General features: G+C 43.8%; 1 protein-coding gene across 1 annotated transcript in view; it reads left to right on the forward strand.

The window, feature by feature from the left end:
• ADGRA1 (adhesion G protein-coupled receptor A1) overlaps nt 1-14,746 on the forward strand; it is a 307,922-nt gene that overhangs the window by 128,554 nt on the left and 164,622 nt on the right. The window contains exon 9 of the mRNA XM_083443486.1: nt 14,263-14,427. Coding sequence (XP_083299612.1) covers nt 14,263-14,427 — 165 coding nt within the window. The remainder of the gene's footprint in view (nt 1-14,262; nt 14,428-14,746) is intronic.

Here is a 14,746-nt window from a genome sequence, read left to right on the forward strand (position 1 = left end):
TGTTTACATTTTATTATGTTTTTATATTTTAATGACCTTCCTAGTTAGCCACACATTTTAGATGATGCTCTTTTGTCACAATTTAGCCTTACACTGCTTTTCATTTACAGGTTATTTTTTTTAGCACAGCCACAATATGTTTTAAATATATTAGATTTGATGAAAAAGAAAATGGAAAATGTTGACACCAAATGTATAGATGGCATAAACTTATGAGATAAAAGGGAAGTGCGTAAAGACGATTAAATAAAGTGCAGCAGGAAACCCGGGCAAGCAGCTGGAAAAGAAATGTAGTTGAGGGAGAATATAGACGTTCAAAATAGAGTACCACAACAAGGAGCAAGATGGCAAGCTTCTGTATTTTCCAGACACTGGCCTGGTTAACATGTCACAGTAAGTCAAACTATGGCCTATGCACAAACATGCTGGCGCCCAGGGAGAACCTTGCAACACAGCATGAGCAAAACTTTAGTGTGCCATCTGAACCTAGACTCAGGGGCAAGGTGGGTGCGGTGGGTGCGTCTCACCCCAGGTGCCAGCTTGATGGGGGGGGTGACATTTGCTGCGCCGCCTGTGCCATTTCCCCCACGGTCCCAGCTGGAGGAGTTAGGCAGGGGAGAGGATGAGCTGCATGGGTGCAGCTCCCCAGGTTCAGGGTATGTTTGGGAGTCACAGGGGGCGCCGTTGCGCTGTTGCCCCAGCCCAGATGGCACCCCCAGCACGATCATGGCCATGTCAGATGGCACCCTCCGGCAAGATCGTGGCCATACTGGATGGCACCCCTGGCACGATCCCCGCCACGCCAGATAGCACCCCTGGCGTGATTGTGGCTGTGCCAGATTGCACCCCCTGGGTATGATCGCCCCACCCCCTGGGTGGATTGCCCTGCCCCCAGGTGCATGGCATGTGTGCCGCCCCGGGTGTCGGAGCGGCTAGCCCCGCCGCTGCCTAGACTTGGGGTTAAGGTCCCTCCTTTTTAACTATGATCAGTAACCAAGGTTTGTTCTATGTTGCATGCTAAAAGGGCTGGCTGTTTGTGTTATAGGATAGCTTCTGTGTGAGATTGTGCCATTTCTGAAGAGCTCTGTTGCAAAAGGCAAAGAGGAATCTTTGAGGATTTTGTTTGCTCTGTCTTAATCTGTAGGGCTTTTTTTAAAAAAAGAAAAAGAAAACACCTCAGAGTTAATCTCACTGTAGGTTTAAACTGAAAAAAGGATGTGTGTCAGGTATGCGAGAGAGAGAGGGAGAGAAAATGACGCTGCTGCCACTGAAGAATGACAGCTTATTTTTATAGCTCCATGCTCCAAGGCTGACTCCATGTCCAACACAGCTATATGAATAAATGATGCAGGCTTCCCAGTGATATGAAACTGTAATAAGAACTGTGATCAGAGCGCTCTTCATCAAAGATAACAAGACCTCGCCAAAGTCATGTTGTTGCAAATGGCTGTGTGGTATTATATGTATATACTGATACATAGGTTTCTCAGGCGCAATGAATTTTTCTGTTGTTCTTTCAGTAGGGGGGAAATACAGCACTTTTTCCAGCCATTTCCAGCTACTGGAGCTACTCAGCCAAGGCACCATAATTCCAATAAACATTAAAAAGGTTAACCACCTTATATTTTGTAACACGTTTCCAACCATGGATTATAATATGAAAGGCGAGCTAGAGTTTACACAGAATATACAAGCTTTGTACTGTCAGGCTGTCAACAAAACTGACAATATATTGTGTAGCAGAGATGATAGCCCTTTGTAGGGATTTGGGAAATGGAGAAACCATGATGCGCACCTAAAGTTACATGAAAGTCGTGTTTTACACATTTTGTCTTCCGGCAAGAGAAAAAATGTCAAACAATACAGTCCAATAAAGAATTAAAACAACCGGCATTTCTAGAATTAGTGATCAAAGTTCAGCCAAGAGCGACATGTCTAACAGAATAGGCTTTCCTTGGCAGGCTGCTGAAACTTCGTAAATGAATGGAAAGTGGCCAGTGCAAATAGTTCAAGCATCCCCAAAGCCAGATCTTATTTTGTGTGATACAAATATTGATTTGTGGCCAATGACAACCCTGAATGCAGAAGGCTTGTTGAATAGAATTTGTAAATACTTGGAGGAGGACAGTTGTGAAACCAGCTCAGGAAAAGTTCAGTTGTCCCACTTAGCACAACAGATGGGGGGGGGGGAGTATACCGATGCAAAATGTGCTCGCATGTGACTTAGATTAAAGCAAAAACTGCTGGAGCTATAGTGTCTTGTGGGGCATAGGGTGAAAATACAAATGTTTAAATTAGCTTTTCGTTGGAGCAGTTGAAAATGGAAATGAAGCAGCATTTGCAGCTTAATAAACATTACGTAATAAACATTATAATAAATGTTTATTACGATGTAATAAACATTACATCAGGATGCTGGTGGCGCTGTGGGTTTAACCACAGAGCCTAGGACTTGCTGATCAGAAGGTCGGCGGTTCAAATCCCTGTGACGGGGTGAACTCCCGTTGCTCGGTCCCTGCTCCTGCCAACCTAGCAGTTCGAAAGCATGTCAAAGTGCAAGTAGATAAATAGGTACCGCTCCGGCGGGAAGGTAAACGGCATTTCCATGCGCTGCTCTGGTTCACCAGAAGCGGCTTAGTCATGCTGGCCACATGACCTGGAAGCTGTACACCGGCTCCCTCGGACAATAAAGCGAGATGAGTGCTGCAACCCCAGAGTCGGTCACAACTGGACCTAATGGTCAGGGGTCCCTTTACCTTTACCTTAAACATTACAGATAGTAGCAGTGGTATTACCACCTGATTAGAGTGGCTGGTTGGGATCTGCTGTTAACCTCACCCACTTTGAGGTTGGCCAGTTCTGCAGGCTCCGGCTCTGGCTCAGCATCAGAGCCGTGGGGGTTCCATCAGAGGCACATTCTCAGTTTGAGGTGTCAGATAAAGTCATGTCCTCTATTCTGGACAGTCCTGGGACAGTTAATCCCTCAGGCAATGCCTTGTCTCTCTCCCTCTGAGGGGAGAACAGGACAGATTGCTTAAGAAGCAGCAGGAGTCTGGCAAACACTGAATTAAGAGCTGGGGAGGATATGGTGTTGCATAACTTGGTCCTATGGCTTCCTTCTTTCCTGGAGTCCACATTGACTCATTTATTCTCTTCCCAATTAATGGAATGCTTCCTGCTGCCAGATGGGTCTTATTTTCTTTCAAATATTTATGTACCCCTTCATATTCAAGATTCCTAAGCAGTGTACATAACATATTTTTAAAAGAGTGAGAGAACAATTGAAATTCATCATAAAAACAGGCCTTAAAATGCCTGCTGATTTTTTTTTTTTTTGTTTTAAGTTTTTGTAATGTGCCTGAAGTTCAGCAAAGAGGGTACCTGTTTAATCTCAATCACTAGGATTGGACCGCCACAGGGTTGGGTCCACAACACTGAATGCCCAGCTTCTAGTAGTTATGATCCTTGCCTCTGAGCCATAGGAAACCACCAGCAGAGACTCCCTCAGATATCTCCATGATCAGGCCATGCTTTGAGGGATCAGGCACTCCTTAAGATATCCTAGACCCAAGTTGTTGAGGGCCTTCCAGAAGATCACTGAGTCTGGCCAGTAACGTTGGAACTGAATTGTGCTGGTTTGATCTCCAGGAAATATAGCATTATTCAACATCTAAACACATTCTGAGGGAGAGTAAGTGTTGGACACAAGCAGAGGTTGGCAAATGAAAGTCTGAATTACAACAATGCAACAAATACTAATTTTAAAATTAATTATTTTGGTGAACTCTGCTGGCTACCATTTTCTAGCTGCTCCCAAAGGCATGCAGTCAAATAATCAAGGATTATCATACAAAGATTAGCACTTTTTATTCATCATCTTGGAAATGTTTTACTTAACAAAGCCTCGGTGTGGGTTTTCTGTTTGCTAGACCAGTTGCTGCTATAGTTTCATTGTGGTGGTGGTTCTTGTTTCTGTTGTCTGGGTCCAACACTGAATGTTGCTAGACCTAGTGAGCAGTGGGCTTTGTCAAAGCAAAGTCAACATTGTGGAATTGTAGGTTAGAAGTATGAGGAAAAAGTCCTGCAAATAGGCTGTGTTTCACTTGTCTAGCGCTTCCCACGCTCTGGGTGGTTCCAGAGCTGATTTGACTACACAATCATTCAAGCAGTGGCAGAATGTCTAGAAGTATGAATGAAGCCAAGTTACAGGGAACCAGGCAGAGGGCCTTCTTGGTAGTGGCACCCACCCTGTGGAACGCCCTTCCACCAGATGTCAAAGAGAAAAACAACCACCCGACTTTTAGAAGACATCTGAAAGCAGCCCTGTTTAGGGAAGCTTTTAATGTTTAACAGACTATTGTATTTTAATATTTTGTTGGAAGCTGCCCAGAGTAGCTGGGGTAACCCAGCCAGATGGCCAGGGTATAAATAAATTATTATTATTATTATTATTATTATTATTATTATTATTATTATTAGGCATCATCTGCGATATTGAAGGAATCCAGTGGTTTATCTTTCAGATCATATGGCCTGTTTCTGCTCTGCATGCATATTTCATACTATCACCTTGCTATAAATTGCCCCATATTTAAAGCAAGTAAGAAGCAAAGTTTACTTTCTTTTTTTATTTTTTTAAAAAGAGTACAGTCTACCTTTCCACTATGAAAGTATTCAAGGTGCTTGTTGTAGTTTGGCTCATTGGGACACGACCCAAGAAAATGGCACCACAAAGCATGCATACAGATTTTCTCTGATTTAAACATCAATCCTGCTAGATCTAGGGACGTGGATGGCACTGTAGGTTAAACCACAGAGCCTAGGACTTGCTGATCAGAAGGTGGGCAGTTCTAATCCCTGCGACGGGGTAAGCTTCCATTGCTTGGTCCCTGCTCCTGCCAACCTAGCAGTTCAAAAGCACATCAAAGTGCAAGTAGATAAATAGGTACCGCTCCGGTGGGAAGGTAAACGGCGTTTCCGTGTGCTGCTCTGGTTCGCCAGAAGCGGCTTAGTCATGCTGGCCACATGACCCGGAAGCTGTACGCCGGCTCCCTCGGCCAATAAAGTGAGATGAGCGCCGCAACCCCAGAGTCGGCCACGACTGGACCTAATGGTCAGGGGTCCCTTTACATTTACCTGCTAAATCTACAGACTGCTCTTAAATTTGTTTTTTAAGAACTGTTGAAGGATTCTGGGGGAGCAGTGTCTAACAAAGCCACTCCCGATATAGAGAGGGGGTGGGGTTGCGGGCTCGCGCCCACGACTACACTATCGCGGGGCTAGCCAGCCCCGCGGGATTCCCAGGGATTCCCCTTCATTAGCATAGGTTTCCCCTGGCCAGCCAATCGGCTGGCTCGGGGGGCGGTCCTTAGTACCATATAATGTCGAGGCAGCCCCCGGCTCGCCCCTTTTCGCTTCGCAGCAGCAGCGTGTTTCCCACCCACCCTCCCTTTAGGCTTGCCCTGGACTTTGCTATGGGCTTCGGCTGGTCGCCGCAAGGGGCCTGGTAGGAGTTTTTCCATTTGGCTAATTGGCTATGTTTTTGAAGCCTCTTGGTTTTTTCGCCTACCTCGTAGCAAAACGTCACAACTTCCCGGTTTTGGCGGTTAGGCATTGGCAGGGGTATTGTCATGCAAATGAGGTTGGGGGGGAGGAGCGCCATCACCTCCCCCATATCACGAAGGGTAGTTCGTTAAAGGACTCCGAGGGGCGTCGCCTCGTCCGAAACCTACGGAGGCTAGGGCCTAAAGCGTGCCCCCGAGCGGTAACCCCTGGGGGGGCGCCTACGGATGTACATCGCGGGGGGCTCCCCCTGTTGGTGCTTAACCCTTCCCGGTCAGACCGGATAGTCGGTTAGGGCCAATGCCTACAGCCAATACCTCTCTTACCTGTAATCAATAAAGTTGTGGCCATTTACGCCCATTAACCTCAATTCTGGTGTCTGTGTCTTTATTTCTACTCTTGTGGGAGGGGGCGGGTATTGCCACGCAAAGAAAGTATAAGGACCAAATTTTGGGTGAGTTGGGATGCTTTGCATGTGCACCACTGACCGAAAGCCATTATAATCTATTTGGATAACTAACCTGCTCTGTGCAGCAGCTGTGTTATCACACTAATCCACTAATGTGGAGCAGTGACTCCCCATGAGATTCAGGCATTCTCCACACACACACACCCGGCTCTAAAATGCCCTCCAAAGAAGTTTGCAACACCCAACAGTAGTGTGTGTGTCTCAGCATATGTAGTGAGCAGTGGCGTAGCATGGATTTCTAGTGGCCGGGCCCACAATGAGGGTGGTGGTGAGAAGGAGGAAAATGGACAGAGTAGGCATGTGCATTAAACTGCTTAGCGGTTTCTGTGTCACCCAGGAGATTGCAACCACAGTGATAAGAAAAGATTTGTTCTGTTGTCTGGAGAGGTCACTTCTTCGCTCGCTTGGAGAATCCGTTTTCAACCAAGCCCAGAAGCAGCACCAGCTGTTGAAGTTTTGCACCCCTAACAATTTTGCACCTAGGGCAACTGCCCCTGTGCCTCCCCCTCCCCATGCCACTGGGAGTGAGTCAAACAACACAAAGGCTTGCCTTATGGAATGGTGGAAAACATTGCCCATGCAGCATCTCAAATACTGTATGTAAACCTACCTGCTTTTTTTATGTATCAGGCAAAAGTGATTAGATTAGGCAAAGGCAACAATAGCTTATTATACCGTAATCTGACCTTTATTCACCATGATACAGGAAGATGAGTTTTGTGTATTTTCTACTTATCACCCAGAGAAAGAAAATCATGCAATTGTACTTGCATTTAACTTAGTTCTGATAAATCACAGCTGGCAAACATTTGTTTGTATATCCAAGAATCTGTAGAAGCCCCATATAAGCTTTAATTTAATTTGTTTTCTGCTTGCTGCTAACAGGTTTTCATTTAAGGATCTGTTTATACCGTAAGGAAAATCATTCCGTGGATAAATGAGTTTCTTTGTGGCCTTTTTAATGTTCCTCTTCCCCTGTGGGAGCTACTTCTCTATATGTAAATGACCCAGCTATGTGGGCATTCCCCTTGGAATCAACATCCTGACAGAATTTGCATGCCGAAGGTCCCAGCTTCAGTTTCCTGTATCTCTAGGTACAGTTGGGAGGGACCCCTCTCTAAAAACATGGAGATTTGCTGCCAAACCCAGGGCTTCCCAAACTTGGGTCTCCAGCTTTTTTTGGACTACAATTCCCATCATCCCTGACAACTGGTCGTGCTAGCTAGGGATGATGGGAGTTGTTTGAGAAACCCATATACAGTGGTACCTCGGGTTAAGTACTTAATTCGTTCCGGAGGTCCGTACTTAACCTGAAACTGTTTTTAACCTGAAGCACCACTTTAGCTAATGGGGCCTCCTACTGCTGCCGTGCCGCCGCTGCACGATTTCTGTTCTCATCCTGAAGCAAAGTTCTTAACCCAAGGTAATATTTCTGGGTTAGCGGAGTCTGTAACCTGAAGCATATGTAACCTGAAGCGTATGTAACCCGAGGTACCACTGTATAGACAGTGCTGAGCTAAATGAACCCAGTGGTCTGACTCAGTATAACATAACTTCCTGTGTTGCTAAGATACCCATTTTTAGTTGATTTTAAAGAGCTAGATTTGTACATTCTCTCTTGATTTTGCATGTCTTAACCTTTGGTCCTTATTTTGCGCAGCAGTATGCTCTGGGGACCACCCTCACTTTTGAAAGTCTTTGTTCATATTAATAATGGATGGTGGCTTGGATTAGATATAGGCATTACAGACTTTTTGCCTAAATTGTGGGTGGGTTTTTTTCTGGGTTTTTTAAGTAAACAGTCTTCATGTCCCAGTAATTTGTTTTCCTTTCTCTGCCAGAACTGAGATAGAGTCTTCCAGATACATACAGGAAATTAGGTCAGATTCTGAGAACCTTTCTCAGGGAAATGACAATTGGAATGCATTCCTGTAGCCTCTATTTCTCGGTCACTTTTCTTTCTGACATTTAAATGGCCATCAGCATGCAACAGACACATTGCAAAAATATTATTGCAAGACAATAAAGGGAATAGCTCCACTAATAACAAGGCTAACCTCAGGTCTGGTTAATTAGTTATGCATAGTTTTAGTGATGAAAGTGCATATTCTAAATGAAAATGCCATGCCCCAGATTAGTTATTTTCTCTATGCTGGGTTTCTGCGTTGGGCAACTGCCAGTGCTGAGGGCTACAGTAGAACATTATAATGACTTTCCCTAAATTAATTTCCACTGTATATTATGGAACACTTTGCAAGCCCACTGGGGGATGGGCAGGTGATGTGAGAGTACCAATAATGACAGAACAACACTTTGGAATTAAAAGGGTCACATCATTATTGTTTAGTCCAGTATACCTGAAGGAGCGCCTCTACCTTCATCGTTCTGCCCGGACACTGAGGTCCAGCGCCGAGGGCCTTCTGGCGGTTCCCTCGCTGCGAGAAGCCAAGTTACAGGGAACCAGGCAGAGGGCCTTCTCGGTCGTGGCGCCCACCCTGTGGAACGCCCTCCCACAAGATGTCAAAGAGAAAAATAACTACCAAACTTTTAGAAGACCTCTAAAAGTAGCCCTGTTTAGGGAAGCTTTTAATGTTTAATAGGTTATTGTATTTTAGTGTTTTGTTGGAAGCTGTCCAGAGTGGCTGGGGGGACCCAGCCAGATGGGCAGGGTATAAATAATAAATTATTATTATTATTACAGATGTAAGTAGACATTGAGCCTAGGCGTTGAGTATGTATCCTGAATCAGACTAGCCTGATTGCTGGCTGATCACTCCTTTAGGGCCAAACCTAAAAGATATCCCCATGGCATAGATCAAATGGGTGGATCCACCAGTCCACCACTTGGGAAGTTTTATGGCCTGTAGTTTGTAAAGAGTGCTGGGAGTAGTTAGAAGGACCCCTATTTCCCTCACAAAGCTACAGTTCAGAGAGTTCCCTAGAAAGTAAGTTTGATTGTGAAAGTACTCTGATTCAAGTGCATATGTGTTCAAATAAAGTGGATTAAAGGACTCACCCTGGTGCAACAAATCCACTTTTTAAAAGACTTATTGCCGTTAGGAAAGAGACAGGGAAGTGCACTGAAAAGTGGGATAGATGGATGAATTAATATTTGATAGGAAGACGTGCAAGCACCCTACAAGCATCAATGGTAATTGTATAATCTCTCGACAACAAATCAGAATGAATACTCAGTAAAGGCCAGAGTCTCATAGGTTACCTGAGAGAGGAAGGAAGCCTGGTGCTTTCCTGAAGAAGCCATAAAGAGAAAGAGAGCATGCTGAACATGAGAAGTTAGAACAGCAAAGAGAGGCAAAGGTTCTCTTTTAAATTCTCTTTTAAGAACTTATGCTTCTGCACTAAATTCAGTTGTTACAGGGTTTCTAGGGAGACCAGATCTGTTCATCACTTGTCATATCCAGATGCGAAGTAAGTAAAGATGTTCACTAAAGTAACCACTGCCCCTAGGATACCTTGAAGAGTATAAATTAATTACCATCTTTTGCCACAGCCAGATGGTTCCTACAACAGTCAATATCCATGGTCTTTTACACTTAACTTCTTTCTGTACTACAGTCAGGGTTCAATGAAGGCTAAGTGAGGAAGAATGTCAAAATTAACAAGAGATATTGCAGACAGGGTCTTTTCCCCCAGTGCAAGTGTTAAAAATAATCTTGTTTTTTTGTTTTATAAAAACTATGTTTGTATCTGTGTGAATAGCCACTAATTTTAATTGGCTGAAGACTCAGGGGCTGAACACATAGAAAGTGCCAGTGTTTTCTCCATTTAGATATAATATTGATAGAAAAATGTAGGCAGTGCATATCACTGTCTCTTTCTAATTTGAAACACAAGTCATTAATGGGAATCATTAGCACTGATCCCAGACCCTTGGATTCACTGTGCTTGTAAACAGCTTCAAGATAAAGGTATTGATTTGTGAGAGTAATCCCAAATTGCTTGGGTAATGTTCTCATATGCTTAGATAATGTAAGCAGATTCCTAGGGCCAAACTACACCTGATACTAAGTGCAGATTTGCATTTAATGTGCAGATTTTTAAAAATTCAAATTGTGTCAGCTAGGAATTGCCCAATACAAAGGCTTGCTTCAAAAGAAGGATTTTCCCCCAGGACTGCCCCAGCTGGACACCCCCAGCTGATGCAGTTTGCATCTATTTAAAAAATCTGCAAATAAAAGCAAAGATTTATTTCACATCAGGTCTAATTTTGCCCATTACAGTGGTACCTCGGGTTACAAACACCTCAGGTTACAAATGCTTCAGGTTACAAACTCCGCTAACCTGGAAGGGTTACCTCGAGTTGAGAACTTTGCTCCAGGATGAGAACGGAAATCATGTGCCGGCGGCACAGTGGCAGCAAGAGGCCCCATTAGCGAAAGCGTGCCTTTCGTTAAGAACAGTTTCAGGTTAAGAACGGACCTCGGGAAAGAATTAAGTTTGTAACTAGAGGTACCACTGTAGTTACATTCAAGATGGATGTCCTGATTCATTCAAGGAGATGTATCGGAGGGGCTGGTTGGATCACAATGATGGGTGAGAGGAATCCGTGGAGCTGCCAGCTGATGACCCCTGGGCTAGGGCTGCCGGGTGGGTGTGTGCCATAAGTGAGGAATTTTGTCCCAGGGAGGGACCTAACAGATTGTCACCCTGCTGTCCCAAGACCACTCTCTCCTGCAATCCTGCCCCCCAGTTACCTCGTACCTGTCGGAATTCAAGCCTTTATCAGTAGTAACTGGCAACTCTCCAGGCACCCGGCTTGATCTCCTGTTGACCTCCCTGTCTGCATTCCCCAGCAAGATCCAGGCTAGGTCGCGATAGGCGATTCTTTTCAGCGTGAGAAGAACACCCCCCCTCTTTCTTGCCCCCCCCCCCGGCAGGGGAAAGAGATAGACAGAAACGTATCTACATGCCTTTATTTCTGTCTTTGCAGCGCTACAAAAAACATGACTGCTCTCTTCAAGCTCCAGCAGTCGAGTGACAAACACTTCCTGTACTTCCTGTACAGGAACAATAGGAAGAGCTCATATTACACTCTGAGCTAATTCCGGTGTTTCGCATTGTGAATCGACTGTCCCTCTGTTTCCCACGAAACAGTCCCGTACATTCCATCATGTGATGTTTTCAAGCTAGCAGCTCGCAGCTGCATTGCTTCTATATCGTAACAGTACCAACCTTAATTCTGAGCCATTCCTCTTTAGGGTTGTGGCAAATTATGCTTTTTTATTCTATTTCCCCATTGTGGCTTGTCACTATCAGAGCCGTCTTTCCTATTGGGGTTACTGGCACATTGCGCCACGGCGCTGGCCTCTCAGGGGCGCCCTGGAGAGTGGGAGAGTTGCGAGGCTTTGCCAGCGGCCTCCCCTTTCCCTGCATGCCCGCCAGCTGCGCCCCATCAACCATATGGCTGGCGGGCATGCAGCTTCCTTCCCAAGCCTTTGCAGGAGGAGAGCGATCCCCACAGAGGCTTGGGGAAAGGTCAACAACTCTGGTAAAGGGAGGGGGCGCCAGAGAGATCTTTGCACCATGGCGCTGGATATGCTTAAGACGGCCCTGGTCACTATAGACCTTGGCATTATCAAAATAATAGTAATACTGGTTGAAAATGTAGCCTGCAGTTATTTATTATCTAAATTCCTGATTTGTGAGCATGTTATAAAATGTAAAAAGAACAGCACTGTGATGCAGCGACTGCCTTCTTAAAGTTGCGGAATGAACTGTAATACTGTAGACTTCAGGTCAAGGATTACATGCATACACACACAAGTAAGCAGAAACCTTGCACAGCAGATAAATACTGAAGTGCCTGCTCTTATTTGTCTTGGAGAAAGCTTTTATTTATTGTTTCAGGGGAAATGTTATAAATAGTAAGCTCCAGGAAAGTGCAGTCTGTCTTGAGCGGGGTGGGGTGTGGGGGCAGGGGAAGAGAAGCAATTTTGTATTCAAACAGCCTACTGAGTTGAGAGATTATAACGTAAAAATAAAGGTCACCCAGTGTTACCTTAATGGAAGGTGTTGGCTGACCTGATGGTTCAACATAACTTGAATGGCAACGCTGTCATTTGAGATATCTGGTTTCTATATCAACAGCCAGCTTCTGTAACCTTTACAGCAATCCAGTTCTTATAGGAAGGGAATACCTTTTGCTGACATTTTTGTCAGTTACAAGCAACCGGCAGGCTGCAGTTTGAAAATGTTGTTTATTGCTATCTGTATGCTGGTATCTTATAACAGACCTTGTCGTTGTTGCTTAATTAAACTAATACAGTTAATTCCTGCCATAAAAAGGTATGACTTTTTTGAGACCCAGAGTTCTAATGAATTAGTCCCTGTAAGTACTGTAACAGTGATGCTTTGTGCAAGAGTTAAATACTATCATGCATCATTAAGAGAGCTATAAGTGAGATTCATTCTAAAAGTGCATTTGGGATTTTCCACCCTTGTAAGCTCAGGGCCACAACTAAGTAGAATAAACTCAGCTATATTTAAAGTTGCAGCAGAAAGATAACACCAAATTCTCATGAGATATACTCACACTATAGAATCATTTCAGCCAAAGGCTATTTACTACAATTTTGTGGAATGCTTTCTCTGGAGGATCAAAGCAGTGTTCCATTAGTGCCTAGTGTGCAGAGTTGTCTACCACCGTTGTGTCCAAAAGGAAACATGGTGTGGAAGCAGGGCTGGATTTAGGTTTGATGAGGCCCTAAGCTACTGAAGGTAATGGGCCCTTTTATATGTCCAGCTGTCCTTTGTCAACAACACATTGTCACTGTTTTTGTGTTGCATATATGCTATATGGTAATTTATGGACCTAATAGGTATCTAAAGCCATTTGCACATATAGAAATGAGCAAACGACTGATACTTTAGGGAGCAGGCTAGCAGGCAGAGCCCGTTACTTACATCATAGGAGCCTATACAACATAAAACACTGTTGCTGTATGTAGGTTTTATTTTATTTGTTTTTTATCTTATATTTTGGAAATGTACATCTAGGTGTTCTTTTTTCTTTAATTTTTTGGGGGGCCTCCAAGAGAGTTGGGCCCTAAGCTATAGCTTGTTTAGCTTATACATAAATCCGGCACTGTGTGGAAGGCTGGTTGTTGAATTTGTCATATCATTTATTAGTGAAAATTTCATTTTGAATTCTTGATTTGCACAAAAATCAGGACAGCAAGGAAGGAAGTCCTACAACTATAGAGCCATCCCAATAACAGGATGCATAGAAGTTAAAGATGAACATGCTTAGAGAAATTAAAGGAACTTCTGTAAGATGTTTCTTGAAGTGAATCACATATGGCTTTTCAAAACCACATTAAAATCAATAACTACCTTAATTTGTTTAACTCATGACCACATTCTGAAATTTATTTATTCATTATTTTTTCTATTCCACCTTTCACCCTGGGGTTACAGAATGAATTACATCAGTAGCAACAAAAACAAATTATAAACAAACCGGGGAATATACATATTTGTTATCTTAAAACTACCATGCGTTACAAATTAAGATCATTGTATCTAGAAGTTGTTAAGTGCGCTTACGTTGGATTGTTGTCAGTATCTGTATCAATGGTCAAATTCAGAAAAGCATGTTCACTTGGGGGGTGGGGAAGTGTTTGTAGGGACACAGCAGGGTTTTTCTCTAAGCAGAATTGGGTGGCATATTTTTTTATTCTGTTCACAACAGAACTGGACCAGAAGCCAAGGTCAGCTGGAATTCAGTAGAAACAGGAAGGCACTCTGAGCTTCACTTTGAATGGTTACATACTTCTAGCATCAGCTGCATACAGTAGCGGATGACATGTTGAGACTCATCTGACCTCCCTCCAGCTGAATCACTGCTGCTTACAGGGACAGAGAGGAAGAGGGGTGTGATGCCAGGGAGGTCAATATGGTTCATGAGCACCTTTCCAGCACTTCACCCTGGCCCTCCATCTCCACCAATGACTCAGCCAGAGGGAGGTCAGGTGAGTAATGCAGCCCCACCATGCTGCCAGTTATTGGTTACAAACTTTCATAAATAGGTTTAAGAATACAGGTATCTGTCCTAAAGCTTTTGAGTGTGTAGGGAGGGCTGCAGAATTGAATAAGTAAACCAAACAAACCTCACTGTGGTCTAAAGAGCTCTGTCCTATGGAGAGTTTTTGGAGTCGCATACCTTTTAAGTCAGGCTGATAATTTGTTTTCCTTTCTTTACTCTCTTGTAGTGAGCTTATTTTGTCCAGCATTGATTTTGATGCAACAGGAATGTGGGAATGCATGGTCAACAACTCCTATGGAAACATCTCTAAGCAGGTAGAAATCGTTGTACTAGAAACAGCTGCACCTTATTGCCCTGCTGAAAGGATAGTTAACAATAAAGGAGATTTCAGGTATGATTTTTCTTCTGATTTCAAAAATATATGATTGATCTTTGGTTTTCTTGTGTAAAACCTCAATAAGCCTATTCTGTACATATCAAATATATACAGCGGGGTAGTCTTTCGTATTCAAACAAGTTTCTCAATCTGTAGCGTTGGGTTAGTGGTAGCAATTTCCTAAGGCCAGATAATGCTCTAATGGCCCCTTGGGCTACTTTATCTGTTTGGAAGGTTCAAATCTGCCTTTCCTAGCAAATTTGGGGATAATGTGGGATGTGTGGGGGGGGAGGAACTTGGGTAAACTTGCACTAGTGCTTAAAAATGTAGTTAA

This window comes from Podarcis tiliguerta (assembly GCF_965153285.1).
Source record: "Podarcis tiliguerta genome assembly, chromosome: 5".
In the NCBI taxonomy this organism is placed as follows: Eukaryota; Metazoa; Chordata; class Lepidosauria; order Squamata; family Lacertidae; genus Podarcis; species Podarcis tiliguerta.